At 41.0% G+C, this 20,309-nt stretch overlaps 2 protein-coding genes across 11 annotated transcripts in view; both read left to right on the top strand.

The window, feature by feature from the left end:
- Nucleotides 1-11,323, top strand: part of si:ch211-26b3.4 (connector enhancer of kinase suppressor of ras 2) — a 62,938-nt gene extending 51,615 nt beyond the window's left edge. For 6 of the 10 annotated variants that reach the window (XM_044204595.1, XM_044204592.1, XM_044204593.1 and 3 more), the window contains 8 exons: nt 16-188; nt 2,680-2,753; nt 2,888-2,959; nt 4,807-4,877; nt 4,983-5,083; nt 5,736-6,489; nt 7,828-8,126; nt 8,221-11,323. In XM_044204595.1, the coding sequence (XP_044060530.1) occupies nt 16-188; nt 2,680-2,753; nt 2,888-2,959; nt 4,807-4,877; nt 4,983-5,083; nt 5,736-6,489; nt 7,828-8,126; nt 8,221-8,430 (1,754 nt within the window). In that variant the 3' untranslated portion in view covers nt 8,431-11,323. The remainder of the gene's footprint in view (nt 1-15; nt 189-2,679; nt 2,754-2,887; nt 2,960-4,806; nt 4,878-4,982; nt 5,084-5,735; nt 6,490-7,827; nt 8,127-8,220) is intronic. The other 4 variants (XM_044204601.1, XM_044204600.1, XM_044204597.1 and 1 more) reach the window with 4 other exon arrangements.
- A 1,212-nt stretch (nt 11,324-12,535) lies between these two features.
- apool (apolipoprotein O-like) lies at nt 12,536-20,062 on the top strand. The gene is made up of 11 exons (XM_044205781.1): nt 12,536-12,645; nt 13,656-13,754; nt 13,859-13,984; nt 14,509-14,563; nt 14,844-14,942; nt 16,366-16,457; nt 16,556-16,672; nt 17,322-17,550; nt 17,666-18,031; nt 18,768-18,911; nt 19,407-20,062. The coding sequence occupies exons 1-11, from the start codon at nt 12,634-12,636 to the stop codon at nt 19,493-19,495; spliced, it is 1,428 nt and encodes a 475-aa protein (XP_044061716.1). The 5' UTR covers nt 12,536-12,633; the 3' UTR covers nt 19,496-20,062.
- Nucleotides 20,063-20,309: the final 247 nt, after the last annotated feature.

The raw sequence follows: 20,309 nt of genomic DNA, 5'->3' as shown, positions 1-20,309 counted from the left end.
CTCCTCTCTCTGCAGGTTCCCTCACTAGTGCCAGTCGAAGGAGAATTTCCTGTAAGGACCTCGGCCATGGTGACTGTGAGGGCTGGCTGTGGAAGAAGAAGGATGCTAAAGGCTACTTCACCCAGAAATGGAGGAAGTACTGGTTTATCCTCAAAGAGTCCTGCCTTTACTGGTACACCAATCAAAATGTAAGGAATCACATTCAACAATCAACTATCATTGTGTCCCAAATCTCATTGTCAGAATCGCACTTTTTCTCCCTGCTTCTGTATTCAGTTTTTTAAAACAACTTTATTGACAAAAATAATGTCAGATATCACAGTTTCAACAAAAAATAGGGGAATTAAAGGGTCACTCCACTATTTTACACATAAAGCCCAGTCTACTCATCATGGAAAATATTACTCAGCATGTAAAAACAGCTGTAAAAGACATTAGTCTGTGTTTTTGAAGTCTGAGAAAAAAACCTGGATGATGTCATCAGGGTTATCTTTAGTTAGGTTCGAGACTTTAAATATTTGACAGTAAATCTGCATTATAAACTGGGGACATTGACTTTGAAAGATGAGGGCATTTAACATCTCTTATATACGGAGCCCCAGAAGGATCACAGATAGAAAAAATATGTATATTGAGGTCACGAAATGCTATTGCGTGCCCACGAGATACAATTTATTCGCATGTTTTAATTAATTTGTGGCCACGAGATACTACTTCGTTCCCACGTTTTAATTAACTCGTTCGCACGTTTTAATTAACTCGCGGCCATGAGATAAGTGTATATAGTGATAACCGCTTAAAGGGCTTAACCAGCTGATGCACAAAGACAGATCTCTCTCCATAGCCTTCATCATGGGAGGAAAAGGCAGCAGCCAGGGTTTAAAGTGTAATATTTATCGTTATCTCTTCTGTCATTCTCTTATTCCCCATACTTTAAGCCCCACAGCAAAGCAAGTACACATTTTGACTGTAAAAAATCTACTAACAGACTGCTTGTGTTACCTTTCCTCCCCAGTGCTGAAAAGGGACAGATGACATCGTTCTGAAGATTAAGTAGCCATGTGCTTCTGAGAGCATGTCTTATTATTATTCAGAATGACATCATCAAACCACTTTTGAGTGTGTTAACCTCCCTCTAGCTGTAAAACATAAACAGCTGTTTATCTTCTAACGCTGCTCTCATGGTGTAGCCAGTTTCACTGATTATAGTAGAAGCATAATGTTGCAGTATCTGCTCCCAGCGCTCTGCATAGGCCTACGTTATGTGTTCAATGTAGCCGGGCGGTTATTCTGGTGGTTCTAGAATGCACGAGTACATCATGGGAGAGGCGCTCTCCCAGTTGGACAGCTCAGTCCTACACTTTCCAGTGATAGGCCAACATTTGTGCGTTTGGGCCCTGAATGAGAGCACTTAGAAAGGTGTTAAGTAAAATGTGGGAACAAAGTAGTATCTCGTGGCCACAAATGAATTAAAACTTGCAAATGAATTGTATCTCGTGGCAACGCAATAGCATTTCGTGGCCTCAGTATATATATATATACATATATATATATATATATATATATATATATATATGTTTTTTGCTGTGATCCTTCCAGGGTTCTGTACTAAAAGATGCAACTGAATTGCATTATCTGAGTTGTAGGATCCAGTGTTTTTGGAGCTTGACTCAAACTAGGGACTAAAATGTGAATATTTTAGCTGCTGCTGCTTCAATTTTGACATTTATTTTTACAACCCAAACTTTTATAAAAGCGTAATACTAAATAGTGTATCCCTTTAAATACAGATATATTTTACAAATATTAAAATCTTATGTCTAAACATTATAACATACAAATTACCATGTAACTGCAATGTCCCCAGTTAGATTCCAGCTGGAGATTTTTCTGAAAAACCAAAAACAACACATAACAAGACATTATTAAAAGAAATTAAGAATAAATGTTACAGAGAAAATAATGCAACATTTAGCATTTAGCAGTCCAAGTTATTCAGAAACTGCTTTTCATGGTTACTGGTCCCAAGATATCATCAAATGCCTTGTTTTGTCAGACCAACAATCCAAAAACCAAACTTATTCCATTTACTATGATGCTAGACAAGGACAGCAGCTAATTCTCACATTTGTGAAGCTGGAACCATCAAATGTTTGACATTTCTGCTTGAAAGTTTACTTAAAACGGTGAATCGATTATCTAAATAGTTGGCAATTAATTTTCTGTTGACTAACCGATTAATCGACTGATCGTTGCTGCTCTAATTTAAACTAGTTGATCTGTCTAATGCATTTAGAGCATCTTGACCTCATACAAGCACAAAACTCACTGTAAGGCTTTAAGATGTCGCTTAGATGTTTGGATCAGTGGATTATTAAAATATCTGCAATATTATGAAGAAAACGACAATTTACCCAAACCCAAAAATGAGCTGTAAATGTGACAGTTTGTGTAAATAACTCAGTTTTCTAGCTAAGATAGTCCTATCTCATCTATCTTTTTCATGTCAGGTGGTGAAAGGAGTTTATCCCGGCCAATGTACTGTAAACACCATATGTTGTTTTCATATGCTTGACTAGAGTACTACTATCCCAAATAGAATTGGTATTTCAGTATGTATGACATTTTGTTCTCTGTGTTGATGATGTACCACCACTCTCCATCTGTCTCTGCCTGCAGGATGAGAAGGCTGAGGGCTTCATCAGCCTCCCAGAGTTCAGAATAGACCGAGCCATAGAGTGCAGACGGAAATTGTGAGTGTCCCTCACATGTCGCCGAAATTACTAATCAAGCACATTTGCTCTCACCCACACAGCATGAACGCACACAAACCTGCCGTGCATGCGCAAAAACACTAATCAGTCTTCTTCTCCCTGACTGACTGCAGTGCCTTCAAAGCCTGTCATCCCAAAATCAAGAGCTTCTTCTTCGCCACAGATTGTCTTGAGGAAATGAACAGGTGAGTGAGTGAGAGGGTGTCTCTGTGAGTCTCTGAGTGTGTGTTTGTGTCTTAATGTGGACAATAGTGAGATGCTGGGGACGTCATGTGTTCTTTCATGAATATTTTAACTGAGTAAACCAAGTTTACACAAGGTAACAGCCCACACAACACTGTGCATGAATAAGGCATGAACCTGGCCCTCTGTTGTTAAATGTAGAACTGTCTATGTGTGTGTGTGTGTGTGTAAATGTGTGTGTGTGTCACGTGTGCGCTTGTGTGAGAGGGAGATCATGGTGATATTTGCAGGAGCGCGATCTGATGACTTCTAATTATCCACACCTCTCCTCAATGACATGGGGAGATAATTGGGGGAGAGTAATTAACCAGCTATATTTGACTTCCATACTGCATTTGGCAGTTCATGTGTGAAAGCGCTGTTGCACTCATTTTCATCTGTATTTGTGTGTGAATAAGTGGGTGTTGGTATAGGCAGCAGAAAAATGTCCTTATGTCTTGAAAATGTATCATGGCTTTTTGGTGCACTTTGGTGGATTTTCTTAGCTTCTGGAGGCAATCACTTGGGAGTGTTAGACTAATACAGTGTTGGAAAATGGTGTGGAAAATGCTGGTGTACTTGACCAATCAGCAACGTTCAGTGCTGCAAGCCCCACTCAGATAGTTCCTGGACCATTGGAAAATACTACCCCCCAAGCAGGGAGGTTTTTGGGGGTAAGAACTGAATGTAGACTCTGGTTCCTCCGGTCGAAATGCAGGTAAAGTTCCTGAGTTCCTAAAAAGGTTCCTGGCTCCCTGGGAAAGTTCTAGCAGTGAAAACGGGCTATAACTAAGAGCACAAAATAGCCTGTGTAGGCAGACAGGTAATCACAAGCCACACTGAAGCTTGAATTCAAGGAAAAGATAAAACTCATGCTCAAAACTGCCTGAGATAAGGCTGGCGTTATTGAAAATGTTTCCTTATTTACAGCAAATCCCATGAAAAGACTAAAATCAGCCGTGCGTTACTCCATCTCTCAATACTTTCTCACTTCACTACCCTGTCTGTGGCTCTCATCCCCTAGCCCATTTATCCCTAATGAAGATGTAAAGCTTTAAAAATATATAGTTGGGTTTTTTAAAGGCTAATTGATTTCCTACAACAACTGGGTACTGTAGTTTTTAGCAAATGCTACTCAAACAGGAGGAAATAGTGCATTTGTTGGAGACTATTTTTAGCCGCAGATTAATACACAGTTAGCGTGCTGGTATGTATCTCTGGCAGCAGAATCGTAACAATACTTGTTAGTAGGATCAATTCATCCTTAGTTTTGGTCTTTTTTTAATCTTAATATGGAAGTTGCTTCCTGTAGGATGCACTTCCTAGTATGATGAGTTTCCTCTTCCTCGTGCAACACTCATGACTGGGCCTCTATTCTTAGCGGCGACCTTATTATTAGGTGTCTGCAGAGAGTCACAGGACAAGCCAGGATCTGCAATGGAGACAGACAGAGGGATGGGAGGAGGAGAGGAAGCGTGGATGTAGAGAGAGAACGTCATCTGAGACTCACTGTTGAGAGAGAACGGGACGGAGGATTGTCGCTTCTCTCTTTCTGCATCCATCTCTCTAATGATCTCTATGTTCTTCTCTCCTCATCAGGGGGATGGAGGCAGTTAGACAGATATCAACTGTTAAGCGACACCATGTAAATTATTTAAAGTGAAAGTTTTTTATTCATCACCTACCATAACCCATCCTTTCCTCTCCTCCACTCCACTCCATTTCTCATCTATTCTCTGATGCCTTCCTTCTCCTTACTTTTCATCCTTCACCTTTGCATTATTGGTTTTCCTTTTCTTGCTTCCTATAGGTGGATGAACCGACTGGGGCTAGCTGCTATTGGCTACACACCAGATGACAAGGTGCCACGCCCTGATGAAGGTGAGACGGATTCACTTGGCTAGATATGACTGACTCTACCCTTTTGTCCATGAATTGCTAACATTTACGTTTGTGTGTGTGTGTCTGTTTTTATCTCCGAATCAGACTACTGGAGTGAGAGTGATCAAGACGAGGTCGATGGCTCAATGACGCTTAAACAGGAGGGACCCTCATCCCTCTGTGATACTTATCACCGCACACCATCAGTAAGTACATACACACACACACACACACACACACACACCCATACTCAACATTTTCTTTGCAGCATTTCATTCTGATAGAATATTTTATTCCTAAAAGCCCCACAGTTTTCAGAGTTGCATAGACCAGAGCTCTCAGCATTAATAAAACATCTGAGTGTGAGAGTATCTGGTTCAGTAAGCAGCCAAGACCATCACTTCTCTGTGTTCTGCTGCCAGAACTTGTTTACAGTCTGACCTTTAGGTGGCGACAGTTGCCATTGCTCATTACATCTCTGAAAGATAATCTAACACTGAAATATACATTTACTCAGAAGGTGTTCAGACATGTGCATTAAGGTCCAATGGCATTGGTACCATGTTTTCCCAGCTGAGCCACCATACAGTCATTCCTGGAGTTACTCAGCTGCCATCTCATTGTTTTTTTTGCTCTCATCTTTTGTTCTTTTTCTGCTCTTTACTCTCTCTTGTCCTTCTTTCTTCTCCTTTCTTCTCTCCTTCCTTGCAACACCTCCTCTTTCTCCTTATTTTGCGGGTCACATTTTCCTTGTATCTGTGCTCACATTTCACCGTTTCTGTCAACTTCTATCTATCCCTCCTCACTCCTCTCCATACTAACCAACCCCGTCCACCTCACAAACCCTTGGCCCTTTAGGCTAACCTCCTTCACAGTTATGACCAGTTGCCCCGCTCAGTCAGCTCCATGAGCCTCATGCGTTCCACTCCGTCCCCACTCCCTCCACCAATGAGTGCCTCCACCTCCCCCATCCCTCCACAGATGGTCTCTTCCACCTCCCCTCTCCCTCTCCAGGTCAATTCCTCAAGCCCCTTCCCGGAGCCCAAGCACGGCCGACATTTCTCCAGCGAGTCCACACACTCCCACTCCTCGGCCGAGGACCAGCGTGGAGACGGCATGGGTATGGGGACGGGCACAGGCAGCACCAGTACCCACTCATCAGGCTGCCGTTCTTCCCATCGTGAGCGTCGCTCCTGGCAGGACCTAATTGAGACCCCTCTGACCAGCGCAGGGCTGCACTTCCTCCAGACAGCGCCGGGGGAGAGTGATTATGGAGGTCTAATGGGGAGCATGGCTGGAGAGATGGGGCTATACGGAGGGCTGGGCAGACAGGGCATGTCCCCGGAGAGACGCAGGCAGGCCACGCTGCCCGTACGGAGACACCATGCCGCAGAGAGGGACAGAGAGCGGGACGGGCCCTTCCCTCTGGAGCGAGGCCCACACACACACAGCCACACACACCGACGGTCTCACAAGCAGCGCAGCCAGAGTCTGCCCAGGAACAGGGACCCGATGCCAGGAAAGCTGTTACACACCTCAGCTCATATGGAGGAGAGGAGCGAGGATGAGGAGGCAGAGGGGCAGGCTGCAGATATTCTGCAGGGTGAGGAGGGTAAGGAAGTTACACACAATCTGTTTTATACAAGGAGATGTTTCAGAAGTTAAATACAATGGATGTTCATATGCTCATATATCTGTGATTGGTTTTCCTAATTTGATTTGATAATGCTGTTTTATGATAATTTCTGTACTTGGATATCAAATGCCCAAGCCCAGTTTGCAAAGGGAAGGGTTTCGACTTCTCAACATATTGGGTTTTAATAAGGTCAGAAGAAAAGCAAAACAGTATGTAAAGGGAATAACAATGTTAAATCAGCAATGATAAATATACTGTACATATACAGTATAAGAAACAATGAGAAAGAAAAGCTAATGTCAACAAAGCACAAGGGTTAATAAAGTAACTACTAACTATAGCTGTCAAATAAATATTAGAAGTACAATATTTCCCTCTGAATTGTGGTGGAGTTGAATCATAAAGTGGCATATAATGGAAATACTTAAGTAAAGTACAAGTACTTAAGTACAGTACTTGAGTAAATGTACTTAGATACATTCCACCATTGCATTTAGGGTGGTGGATTATATAGGAAATACTTAAATAAAAGATTAAATTCACAAAATGAGGTTTATTTTTCGGACTTCTCTAATCTTTGCTTTTTTCTTGTGGAAAAAAGGAAACTGTAGATTTACCTCTTGAGGCCTCCAAAAATGATTCAAATGAAACAGTCTGAGGAGGGAAAATCAATATTCAGTAACCTTTGTTACAATAGTATTTGTATTAAGGGGGCACAAACCAAATAGTTTGGAAAGCACTGATCATTCGGCCAGATGATAGATAGAGACAATGGGCCTCATGCGAGAACATTGTTCTATTCTTATCCTAAGCTTCTCTTATTGTATCTATATATATATCTGAAATGGTACTTTTGCAAGACACAATGCCACTGAGCAGGAGCAACAGACAACAGGTCATACAGTTTGGTGGTATTTCTGTGATTTCCTAATGATTATTTTCATTATCGATTCATCTGCTGATTAGTTTCTCGATTCATTGATTAACCTTTTGGTCTATAAAATGTCAGAAAATTGTTAGCCCAAGCCTAAGCTGACCTCTTCGTATTGCTTGTTTTGTTCTACCAACAGTCCAAAATCCCCATAGAGTCAGTTTACTATCATAGAAGGCTAAAAAAGCAGCAAAATATTCACATTTTAGAGGCTGTATGCCGTGAATTTTTGCCCTTTTTGCTGAAAAAACGATGAAGTGATTATCAAGAATGTTGCTGATTTATTTCTGTCAATCAACTAATTGATTAATCGACACATTTTTTTCAGCTCTATATTAAACACACCACTGTATATTCAAACGGAGCTCGTTGTGTCATTCTAGCAGTGAATCTGACTGGTCCTCTCCTGGGTGTCTCAGACCTGCGGGAGTTGAGAGTTGAGAGCAGAGAGAGGAGGGTGTCGGAGGGAAGGGAGCGGCGGGTGTCAGAGGGCCGTGAGCCGGAGCCGTTGGACGGGCTAGAGCAGCTGTACCGGGCCCTGGAGCAAGCCAACGTGACGGCCCTAGGAGACCCAAGACCCTGTAGCAGGCAGGAGCTTCGACGTTGTTTCACCCAGAGAGCCAGGGACCCTCTGCTTAACGACAGGCTGCACCGGGTCCGAGCCCTCCGCAGCACCCTGAAGGTACCACAAACAGAAGATTTTTGGGGATTTAAAGAAGAATTAGATGTGTGAGGATTCAATGCGGTAACTCCCTGGTGTCTCTTTGCTCCCCCAGGCCAAAGAGTCCGAGCTGGCAGTAATCTGTGCCCTCCTGGAGGACCCTGGCCTGTGCTCCCAGACCTTCAGAGAGTGGAAGCAGTGGCACAGCGAGCTCTACTCAGACATCTGCCAGCTCAGTCCAGGCACCAACGGCCAGGACGACCTCTCCCCGCTGGCCGCACCTCTCATGACCCACACACACTCCTTCATTGAGACACATGTGTGAGAAAGAGAAGAGAAGCAAAGACTGAACTGATTCACACACTCACTTTTAGGCACAGACAGACAGACACACACACACACACACACACACACACACTGGGAGCTTTACATTAGCTAAATCCTCTCTCCTGATCACGACTCTGAGCACGCACTCACACACGCACACACACACACACAGGAACACACATTGTAAGATGTGTAAATATCATAGAGGGAAGAGTCTGAGACCTGCGTGTATGAACTTTTGATAATCCTGAGGACCCCACAGGGTGCCTATTGCATGCCTGAACAGAAAGCATTAATCTTCCTTTGTCTATGGAACTCAGCATAAACTCCACACGCTTGTCGAGCAAAATGGAAAAAAAGGAATCTTTTTAACATGTTCTTTCCTTTGTATTCTCTTGGTTTTGCTCTTTTTTCCTGTTGATTTTAGGGGGCAGGGGGAGCTATGTAGCAGCAATACAGAGGAGAATCCTTTTCACCACAGCACTGTACTACTTTTGTACTGATGAACTTTGCACCCAGAGCCACCACTTCTCCCCCTTTCTCTCTTTTTTTCTCTCTCACTGCATATCTTGTTGATCTGACGGGACAGTGTGGAGAAAGTAAAGGCAGTGACTTTAGTAAAAGACTGTGAAAGGTAGCCATCAATGCTGGTTTACCTGTTTTAGCCGTTCCTCTGGGAAACGATGAAAACAAGCGTCACAAGCATTGAAGGAACCATTGTGCTGGCTAGATGCACACTATTTCAAACTGTGAACTGTTCAAAAAAACCCACAATTTTATCTACAGAAAGAGGCTCCTCTGATAGCGTGCAATTCTCTGATTCAGTTTGCATTCTCTCTCCCTCTCTTTCTTTCTTTTCCTCTCTCTCTCTGTGTTTCTGTCCATCTCCTCCTTCTCTTTTCTTAATTTTTCCTTTGTTTCCTCTCTCTCTCTCTCTCTGTCTCTCTCTCTCTACTCGTCAAAGACTTGTGTATATGTGTATACTGCTGTGTATACTGATGTAAATGTTTGCGTTCCACTACCACTGTGATATGCTTCTAGAGGTAGCGGAGGGAAGACATAGAGTATGTATTTGCGTGGGTGCAAAACAAATTATTTTTTTTTGTTTGTTTCTAATTTTTTTTTTTAAACAGCGAATGCAAGAGCTAGAGAGTTCTTTTCAAAGGAGTCACTCACTACAAAGAATGCACTTTCTATATCTCTATATCTCATTGGCTGCATCACAGGGTCTATGTCTCATCGGCCTCTTTACCATTGCTGTTCAAAATATCAGGTAAAAGCATTTGCCGTCTCATTTTCTAAAGATTTGTGTACAGTCAACAAATATATTTAAACATAGAAGAATATATAAATCTATTTACGTTTTGTGTCATAGATATAATGTAAAGTATGATGTATTCTATGCCAAGGTTTTGCAGTGTCCCCTTCTTCACTCTGTAGATGCAGGGTGTTTAGCAGTTGAACAACTAGGAGGCAGACAACAACAACCACCATCATTGACAGTTGATTGACAGTTTTTAGTGGTTTACATCACAGCTGACCCTTCTCCTGGTGATGTGTTGCATGAGAAAAGGCCTGGGGCTGATTTGATTGGACAGGGTAAAATATTGTGGATCATTTGCGTTCTTTTTTTTCTTGTTCTTTTTTTACCTTCCTCCCATGATTGCAAGATAATTAGACTTGTAGCGCATGATACATGCAAAAGCACTGTCGAAGAATGACTTTTTATTTATATGTTCATAGATTTGATGTATTCTTCTTATTTTCATTAGTGTTTGAAGACACACACTGTACAATAACTGAGTGAGGCATGTTTGCTGCTCAGTTACTTGATCTAATGCAGATCCTCCTTTAGCATCCTAGAAGGAGGTTTCAATTTGATGTTTTGGTTTACATAGAAAGACTGACACGTGTCCAAAGGCTTCAGGAATCTTACCTGAGAGGGAACAGTACAGTTACTATTTTGACATTCCCTCTAAGCATATAGTTGAAACTGGACGGTCAAAGACATCTACACTAAATGGTCTGTAATGTCTGTGAAACCCGGATGAATCATTTCATCTGCAATACCAGGCCAAGGACTCAACGATGCCCCCCAGTGTCGAAGACTCTGAGAGACAAGCGTAGCACCTGCTGCATCCAGCGATATCTGTACTTAGTCTTCATATTTTACTGTAGTTCTTTGAGTGTAGGTTCAGGTTTTTTCATCATGTCACACTGTTGTGAAATATCAAACACACCCCAGAGATATAGCTCATGTTTTTTGAATGGTTAATTTGAGAGTACCACAAAGAAACTAAATGATGCAAGCACTTTCCCTGTGCCTCCCAACCCTCTCTTTGGCAACGATGGACTGACTACACTGGTGATCCTACACACACACAGCTGTAGAGGAGTTACAATACAGTTTTAGTCTGCAGACCTCTCATCTTTAGCGTTGGTTTTCTTTTTCCAACCGCTGCTCCGCTGAGCAGACGACATACTGTAGATTAAGGAGTGCGAGTTATGATTTGTTGGCACAGACTGTGTTATTGCTCCCAGATCTTTGTGTGTGTAGACCTGCAGAAACAGGCCGAAAAGGGAGATTCCACTGTGTGTTCTTTCAGGGGTGTACACCTCATGGTACATTGCACAGGTGTGTAAGATGTAAGTTGCACTGCGACATTAAAAAAGGAACATATTGCTCTTTTTCAAGGATAATATTAGCTTACTGTTATTCTGTACATTAAACTGACTAAAGATGATATTAAAAAAGAAAGAAAATGACATTTATTCTTCCTAAAGTAGCCTTTTTTGGTTTCATATATATGAATATATATTACAAAAAATACAGATTGTAAACTTAAGTTGTTAAACTTTGACTTCAATAAACTGAATCCTCTGCACTATGAGCTATGTTCCGTTTATGTGTACCTTTTCTTGGATTTATTGAAACAGCATTACAGTGGGTTCTGTGCTTATGTTACCATAATGAAGATGACCAGATTTCAAATTAAGAGGTCAGAGGTCATCCCATAAACCAGGAGGCCATACAACATGTTCTATTCTATTCTATATATCAAACTGAACCCTTACCTGCTCACTCTTCATAAGCATCCACCTCAAAATAACTAAGAATAGCTAGTATGCATGCACTACTATACATCCACCCATGACATCCATCCATCATCTATGCACACTTACCCCGTGCAGGGTCACGAGAGGAAGGAGGCTATTCACATCGGGTAAGAGGTGGGATACACCCTGGACAGGTCACCAGTCTATCACAAGGCATACAACCATTCACACTCATATTCACACCTATGCAATTTGGAGTTTTTAGTTACCTAACCACACCTAACCTGCATGCCTTTGTATACAGAGCATGAATGTATGACTTATATAATGAAGCATCTAGTGGTTCTACTAGATTCTAGTGGTTCTAGTGGTCCCATGTTTTAAAGACAGTTCTTATTCTAGATTAACCTGTTAGGGGTACACAGGGCAAAAATTGGCTGTCGGGCCCTTACTTTCTGACCCCTCACCTACTGCCCTCTGTGCAATGTGTAGGTACTCTATTGTCTCCACTATCCCATCAAGTTCATTGCAACCAGTGCACTCTACTATTCTGGAACAATACTTAATTTGTGTTAGTTTGCAGTAATTTGAATAAACTCTCTTTAGGAACATGAGCACAACATAAACTAAAATAATATAGCTCTTAAAACTAGGTTTTGACACAGAGTCCCTCTACAAGACGGGCCACAAAATTAGGTAATAATACCAGAGTCACCTCAGTTAATATTGTACTTAAGTTGTGCCAATTCCCTAACAAATTTGCAATTAATTAATTAATTAATCAAATTACCAAAACCATCAGACTTGCAGTGAACCTGGAGCCCTTTTGGAGCCCCTAATATACCACGTCATATCATTAACAATTGCTTTATATGTAGAATTGCAGTAGCAGTTTAATAATTTTAAATGTCTTTTAAAGTATTAATAAAAACGAAATGGGATACTTTATATTTGAATTGCATGCATGCAAATGTACAAAACAACAGTCATTACCAGTATTGAGAGCTTATGAACACCGTGTGAACATGCAAATTACCAAGATGTTGCAGATGCCCCTTCCGTCCATTAGGTGGCAATAGCTGACCGTGGCTTGAACCACTCGAAGCGGCGACTCGAAGTCCAAAGAAGAAGGAGGATTGCTGTCATGGCGGCCAAGGTGAATGCTTGACATTAAGTTACCTCTTCGGCAAAGTTTTTTGTGTTTGAAATGTATATATTCAATGAATACGCGGGTGTAGTGTTAACGTCTACTGTCCCTGAGCCGTTAATGCAAACTTGAACTGACTGTCACCTTCCAGGCATTTTAATGCTATGCTGCATGAAAATAGCTTCGCTGACTATGTCTACTGTATTAGCCTCGCTGAATGAGTCAGTGCTAACTGGACAGCGTTTTGCTACGTTAGCTGACAGCAGTTTGAGCAATACTCCCACTATTAATTGTCTCCTAAGCATGTGTAACAGCTGATAAATCTTAATATTTGTCGGCCCTGGCTTCGTTATAGACTGTTTTAACACCTTTTGCAACAATATGAACATAATTAGAGGTAACATTACAGTTAACGTAAGTTAGCTTAGTTGAGGGTGGTTGTAAGTTATCCACATTATCCTGTAAATGTAGTTATACATATTGTATTGTAAGTTAGACATACTGTGGCTGTTATATACACTTTTGACTCCACTAACGTTATATTTATTTGACAGCTAGTTATATACTGAATATTTTGCATACAAAACACATGATTAACTTATACGACGCATGTTATAGTTTAAAGTATCCAACAGTACACAAAGCCATTCAAATGAGCTCCAAGTGAACCTGCAACTTTAAAATGCAGCTTTGTGTCAATGCTTCAATAATAATAGTCCATAAATATGATCATATAACAATAACACTGGGAAAGCAGAAATTCTGCATAATGAGTACTTTGATGCTTTAATAATATATTATTGTCATACTTTTTCACTTTTACTTTAGTGAAATTATGACTGCAGGACTTTTGATGGAGTATATTTACATTGTGGTTTTTGCTACTTTACATATGTAAAACATCTACTTCCTCCACCACTGGTCCACATGAGTCATCTGTCTATCAGTGTTTGGTTTCTGTCAGTGGTTTGCATTGTTGCTATGAGCTGACAGACAGTAACTTACTTATTGTGTGCTAGGTGGTGATGGTGGCTGTCCCGACAGTGCTGGGCATAGCCTCCATCCGTGTGTACACTGTGAGCGAAGCACCCACTGGTGGACTGGTTACTCGAGAAAAGGTATGGCTGCCCCAAAACGTCAGCAGATCTGGTATGACGGAACTCATTGCCATTCACTGAACTGTTACATGTCATAATTACATGCTGACTGCCTCTGTCCCCAGCTGAACATCTACACCCCGCTGCCACAGTCTGCTCAGGCCCAGTTTGTTCCAGAAAGGCCGGGTGTTATTCAGACTGGGTTAACTACAGCGAGAGAGAGCATACTACCATTTGTCCAGGCTATACAGGTATTTAGATTTTGCTGTGTACAGCAGTGCATAAGAATAAATTAAAGTTCACAGACACCACCTGCTGCAGAATTAACAAATACTGTCACATCCTGTCTTAACACTTTAAACCCCAAAAATAACAACCCTTTGACGGATGTAAATAAGAGTTATCTAAATGGAACAACAGCTAAAACACATAGAAGAGGTCTTATCTTGCACCTGCAGTGTTAGTTTTCCAACCCTGATTTTTGTTCCTCTTGTTTGCGGTTACAGAGCACAATCCCACGTTCTGCAAGTGCTCTGTGCAGGTACGATTTTGCAAACAGCAAAGTTCAGGAGTCAGACAGGAAGTAGTGTTCATGCAGTTGACACCGCAGCTGTAAGGTTTGCTGCGAGGAGATTTGACAGTTTGATAATGTGGAAGATGGGGAAAAAAAACACTTCGCACTGACTCAGATGTAGACGTTTCAGTATTGTCTAGTTAGTTGTGTTCTTGATGGCCTGTTGTGGTTTATTTCAGCTTTGTCCTTTGTTCCCGGCAGGGTGCCTGTGTCTCTGTGAAAAGGGGAAGTGTTAATCTCTACCATGTAGGAGAGGGTGAGTCAACAGTAGGTACCATAAGGCATCATATATAACTAATATTCTCCCTCCCTGAAATACAAAACTTAAATTCCTATTTATCACCTCATTAAATTTATTCTCTATGTATTGATATTACATTATGTAAGGTTACATTATAAAATAGCAGGTGGTTCTTTCGTGACTGTGGCATTTGTACTGGGCATGTTATGTCCCCAACCTCAGAAAATATGTAAGAAAATCAGTTCAGAAAATTAAAGTAATATTTGTCATGTTGACTGTGTTCTGTGTTTCCCAGATGTGTACTATTACTTGAAAGACCCTCCACCGGGTTTTCTACCCAGATTTGGCACCATCAACATGGCTGGCCTACTTGGCATGTTCTTGGCACGGAAAGGTAACCTGATCCCCAGTCACTGTATCACAAACACTTTAGGCCTGCTGGGAGCAGTTATTCTGTCATCTGTTAATTTGTCTATTTATTAGTACATACAGCAATATTACAGTATATAAAAACAAACCACAATTAAGCATTTTTAAATGTATCAACATAAATGATCATATAGAGTCATGTCATCACAATATTAAAGCATATAATCATATAACCTTCATTACATTTTTAAATGTATTTTTCAAATTTTTTCAAAGTATTTCTGATTTTGATTCTGAATGTGCATATGCCAACAACTTTAGCACCAAGGCTGGGTCAGTTTTACGGTACTACTGCCAAAAAACCAACCATATAATATTTCCCTTAGTACCATCGTAAACTGGGAAATAATAGATGGTTTTGTAAGAATTTTCTGCTCAGGAAATCTAAACTGTCAATATGATATGTAGTATTTAGATGTGTCAGCATTGTATTTAAAACTTTCGCATTAATAAAAAATTAACTGCCATGATTCTCTTGCAATATCATAGTGGCATACAAGCTAGCTCAGTGCATCTATAGCTTAGAATGACATTTGCCATGCAGCTCTGTGGTAATGTAACAGCTGTACATAATAAATAAAGCATCACATTTTTTTGTTTATGTTAACAGTTTTCTCATATTTTAGACTTCTTAATTCTCATGCCACCCTGTATGTTGACGTTTGAATATAAAATTGTATAAATAATACATAGTCTTGCACTTGTGAACTGTATAACATAATACCCCTTTCATATAGCAGGTGGATAGATAGTTACTTAGATTCACAAGTATGCAACTAGGTGTAAGTAAGGTTGTCACAATACCAGAATTTTAAACTTCAATACAATACTAGTATAAAAAAAAACAATACTCAATACCGCCTTCGATACCACGGCATTGTAAGGTGTAAGTATGATACAGTTTTACTTGAAGCACATTTAACATGAGTTTGACCCAGTCCGAGATCAGTCACTGATTACCAGCATTTGCGGACCACAGTTTACCACCACACTATAATCATGCTAAACCATAGACGTGCAAAGAAGTACAACACATAAGAAACAAGTCAAGTTAAGTTTCTGTTTCAGTTTTCTCAGCACTCCTTGTTTTTGTCTTACTGTCTCTGTCTCTCGTCAGTTAAATGACATTTAAATTAATTCATTCCTAGTAAAGACATCTGTTGACTTAATCTAGGCAATGTCTGGCCTGTGTTCAGACTGGGTTGTGAGGAGGGTCGTGAACCACCAACACAGGTCTAACCTGCGCCACTGTCAGTCTAAATAAGCTACAATAAGCCATGTTAATGTGATCTTTCTCAATACAGCAGGCCCAGATGAAGTTGGGCCCCAGGATTTAATCTGTGCCAAGTTGGATTGATTGCCATTCTTCATTGTAAACATTATTTTAGGCTCTCGTTTCAAGAGGTTAGCCATTCCACTGGGCCTGATGAGTGCAGGAGCTTCAGTGTGCTACCCGGCCCAAGCAGTGTCTGTGTTGAAGGTAACACAACTTTTTCGAAAGCTGACCTCTTCGTAATACCACTTACAAACCTAATTATTGTCAGAGTTTAGCACTATTATCATCTTTTTCCTCCCAAGGTGACGGGTAAGAAGGTGTATGCTGCAGGGCAGTGGAGCAGTGCTGCAGTGTCTTCACTGCTCACCTCCAAGTCCCAGGAGCCTGTTGCCAAAGAGATTGCTGCTTCACAACCACAGGTTAACAGTCATATTGAGTTACTGAACAGATTTATTATGATCACTATGTTTGGCTGTAACCAGTTAATTTGAAATAGAAAGTACTGTAAAGCTGTTTTTACTGTATGTGACTAAATACAACATTGGTTCAACCTATATATTGGTAACTCTCCCACTGAATCATTTCCGCTCTACACTTTTTACTTGCTCAAAAAATCCCTCCTGTCTCTCAATAGGTTGCATTCTCTTTCCTTTCCTAGCTCTTTGCCCTTTTATGATTGTATTGTTACTGTTACTATGCTCTTTGCGCTTCACACATACTCACTTGGAGATTTTTGTGATCTAGTTAAAGCGTTTATACTGCTGAAACTCACACCGTAGTGTCAGCTAAATGCCTGAAATGTAAAATGCTAATGTAAGCGATTACATATTTTTTTCTCCACTCAGTGTAATAAATCTAACCTATTAGAACTGAAATGTTCAATAAAATTCTAAAGCTAGTGCTTTATTGTTTTATAGATAAAATGCGTTACTTCTGTCACTGACAAGTTTTAGTGTGATTAATCAAATGGTAAAATTAATAATAATAATTTTATATATATTTTATACTAATGTATGCCTTTTACAGTCTTACAGATTTAAATATTTATTTTTATCCACATATTGTTAGGCAGCTACAGTGCCAAATCCAGAGTATGCAGTAGTTGAGGAAGCCTCAGAGCCCAGCTCCACCACAGACAGCTCAACCCACAACTCTACAATCCCAGACACAGAGGTAGAATCAGCTGAGTCTGTTCCTGTCTCTGATGAGCCCATTGTCGCTGTCGTAACAGAGGAGGCATCATCAGTAACACTCGCAGAGATATTCCCCGACCAGACCCCTACAGAGACCAACACCGGTATTATAGATATTGATCTCTGTCTGCTCCTTTTTCGGTCTCCATCTCTTTTGTTTCACACACAATCACACAAAGGCTTCTACTGATGATTTGCTGTATTTCCTCTCCTGTCCAGATCCAGTGGCACATTCAGTGCCAGCAGAGACAGAGACCACCACATCCTCTGGGGAAATACCTGCGCTTGTTGAAAGTGAGGAGCCCTCAGACACAAAACAAGCAGCAGAGGATGTCTCCACTGACACCAGCCCAGCAGAGCCCACGCCGAGCTTAGAACCGGAGATGGAGTCTGCTCCTCCAGTCGAGTCTGCTCCTCCAGTCGAGGCTGCTCCTCCAGTCGAGGCCGCTCCTCCAGTCGAGGCTGCTCCTCCAGTCGAGGCTGCTCCTCCAGTCGAGGCCGCTCCTCCAGTCGAGGCTGCTCCAGCAGAGCCCGTTCCTTCCGCTGAAGATCCACCTGCTCCAAAGGCCTCAGATGAGCCAGCAGGTACCAGAAATATTCTGCCCTATAATGTCAAAGAGCAGAAAGTGCACTAGTAATGCAATATTAAAATGATGCCAAAATGAATCTGCTTCCTTGGAAAACCACTGTTGATACAGAAGTGGATTCATTGGATATGGAGAAGCTACTTAAAGGTCCAGTACGTAGGATTTAGTGGTATCTAGCGTTGAAATTGCAGTTTGCAACCATTTGATTACCGCTCGCCTAACCAGCCAAAGGCCCTATCTAGAGCCAGTGTTTGGTTTGTCCGTTCTGGGCTTCTGTAGAAACATGGCGGTGCAACATTGTGACCTCTGTGGAGGGGGACCAGCTCACTCTGTAGATGTAAACGGCTTATTCTAAGGTAATGAAAACACGACGATTCTTATTTTCAGGTTATTATACACTAATGAAAACATACTTATAAATATTATATTCCATTTCTGCCAATAGCTCCTCCTAAATGTTACATACTGGACTTATATATGTGTAAAATTGTGAAAAATCGAAGACAGTTCCATTGATCTAATACATGTTTGGGAAAAAGTTTGTGAAAGCTATTTGTGCATCTCTTGCTTTACTTCTATAGTATACTGATTTGCTGTAAACTGCCAAATAATAACTATCTAAACGTTATTACTATTAATGTTAGTATGAAGTCACGATAGCTGTTATAAAGGTGGAAAGACATCCGTTTATGTCCCTGCTGCTGACCCTGTGTTGTATTTTGACTTCTCCACAGTGCCAGTTGATGAATCTGCTGAGCCCGAACCTACTGCTCTACCTGAGTTAGCTGACCAACCACAAGTTGCTGCTGTGGAGGAAACACCGACACCGACACTCACACCACCACCTCCTCAACACCCTGCAGCAGAAAACAGCAAAGGTACTGTGAATACCTGCTGCACACACACACACACACACACACACACACACACACACACACACACACACACACACACAAGCAGTACACTCAATTCAACAGGTTGACAGATTGAGGAATGAATGAGTTCTGCAAGGACTTTTCTGTCAGATAGCAAAGAATAATAGCCACCATATAAAGCATGAGAGGGATCTGATGTAATGCTACCAGTCAACATTTGGATATATGCAGTTTGAAAATCTTAGTCGTTCATTGGACCTGCAGTTTGTAACAGTCTAGAAAGACAATTTACCAGAAAGACAATTTACACATGCACAAGACCTAGCGATCAGAAAGACTGACAGGACGCTGCGGCTTTGTCCCTGGTACTCTGTATGTTTGGTTCTAATTTTGGTTATCTAGTAATCTAATGGACCAGCTAAATCCCTTACAGTTTCACATGTAATATTTCTGTGCTTGTGACTGAGATTTAGTTGCATTTCTCTTGCTGCCCTCCAGGGGGCTCTAGTTTCAAGCCAGACCCTGCTCTAATGGACTTTGGCCAGTCCACCCCCGAGGATGAAGACCTGTACAGCACACGCAGCTGAGATAACACAGCCGGCCGCAGGAGAAACCTCGTTCCCACACTGCCATCTCATTTCTCATCCAGACTGACAAACACTCTGTATCATCATGCAGTGTAAATAGGCCATTTTGCAAGCAAGCAGAGTTAGGAAGGCTTTCATCAACATTTCCATTCTCATTTCTTCAGCCCACATCATTTATTTGTGGAAAAATAAACGATTATTGCAACAATGCAGTGAATTCCAGTACACAGAACTTAGTCGATTTGCGTAGAAGGACAGAAACCTGGAAAATAAAAATACACCCACAATGTTTTACAAGTCTTTTAATTCACAGATGGCAGATTGTGCAATTTTCTTTCTGTATGTGTCATTTAACAATTGCTGGCTTTTGTGCTACAGCTTTCACAGTCATGAGTGCATGGTGCTTTTATTTATAGTAATTTCGCCCACTGTGTTGGTAAGCTGAAAATACTACATATTTTGCTGGTAATGGTTACAAGATGGACTAGTGCTGTTTCATTTTGTTACATCAAAAATTGTCTTCAATTGTTTAGAACCAAAAATAAATCTATATTTTTCACAATTTCATGTTGTGTCTTGTCAACTACTGAATGCTTACTTTTCAGTATTAGTTGTTATTTATTGTCATGCACAATAAGTGCTCAGTACACACAGACTTACAAGATACCAAACATATAGCTTCACTGGTGAAACATTTATCATGAGGACATAACTTATTACATGTAGCATAACAAAGAACTTTGCCTTCTGTCCCAAAGCTCTGCAAATATAATCTGGTACAATATAGGTTCCTTCCTGAAACACAACTCAAGTT

Source organism: Siniperca chuatsi, linkage group LG8 (genome assembly GCF_020085105.1).
Source record: "Siniperca chuatsi isolate FFG_IHB_CAS linkage group LG8, ASM2008510v1, whole genome shotgun sequence".
NCBI classification, from domain to species: domain Eukaryota; kingdom Metazoa; phylum Chordata; class Actinopteri; order Centrarchiformes; family Sinipercidae; genus Siniperca; species Siniperca chuatsi.
Note: the sequence above shows the minus strand (reverse complement) of the source record. Positions and strands in the feature narration are given on the sequence as shown.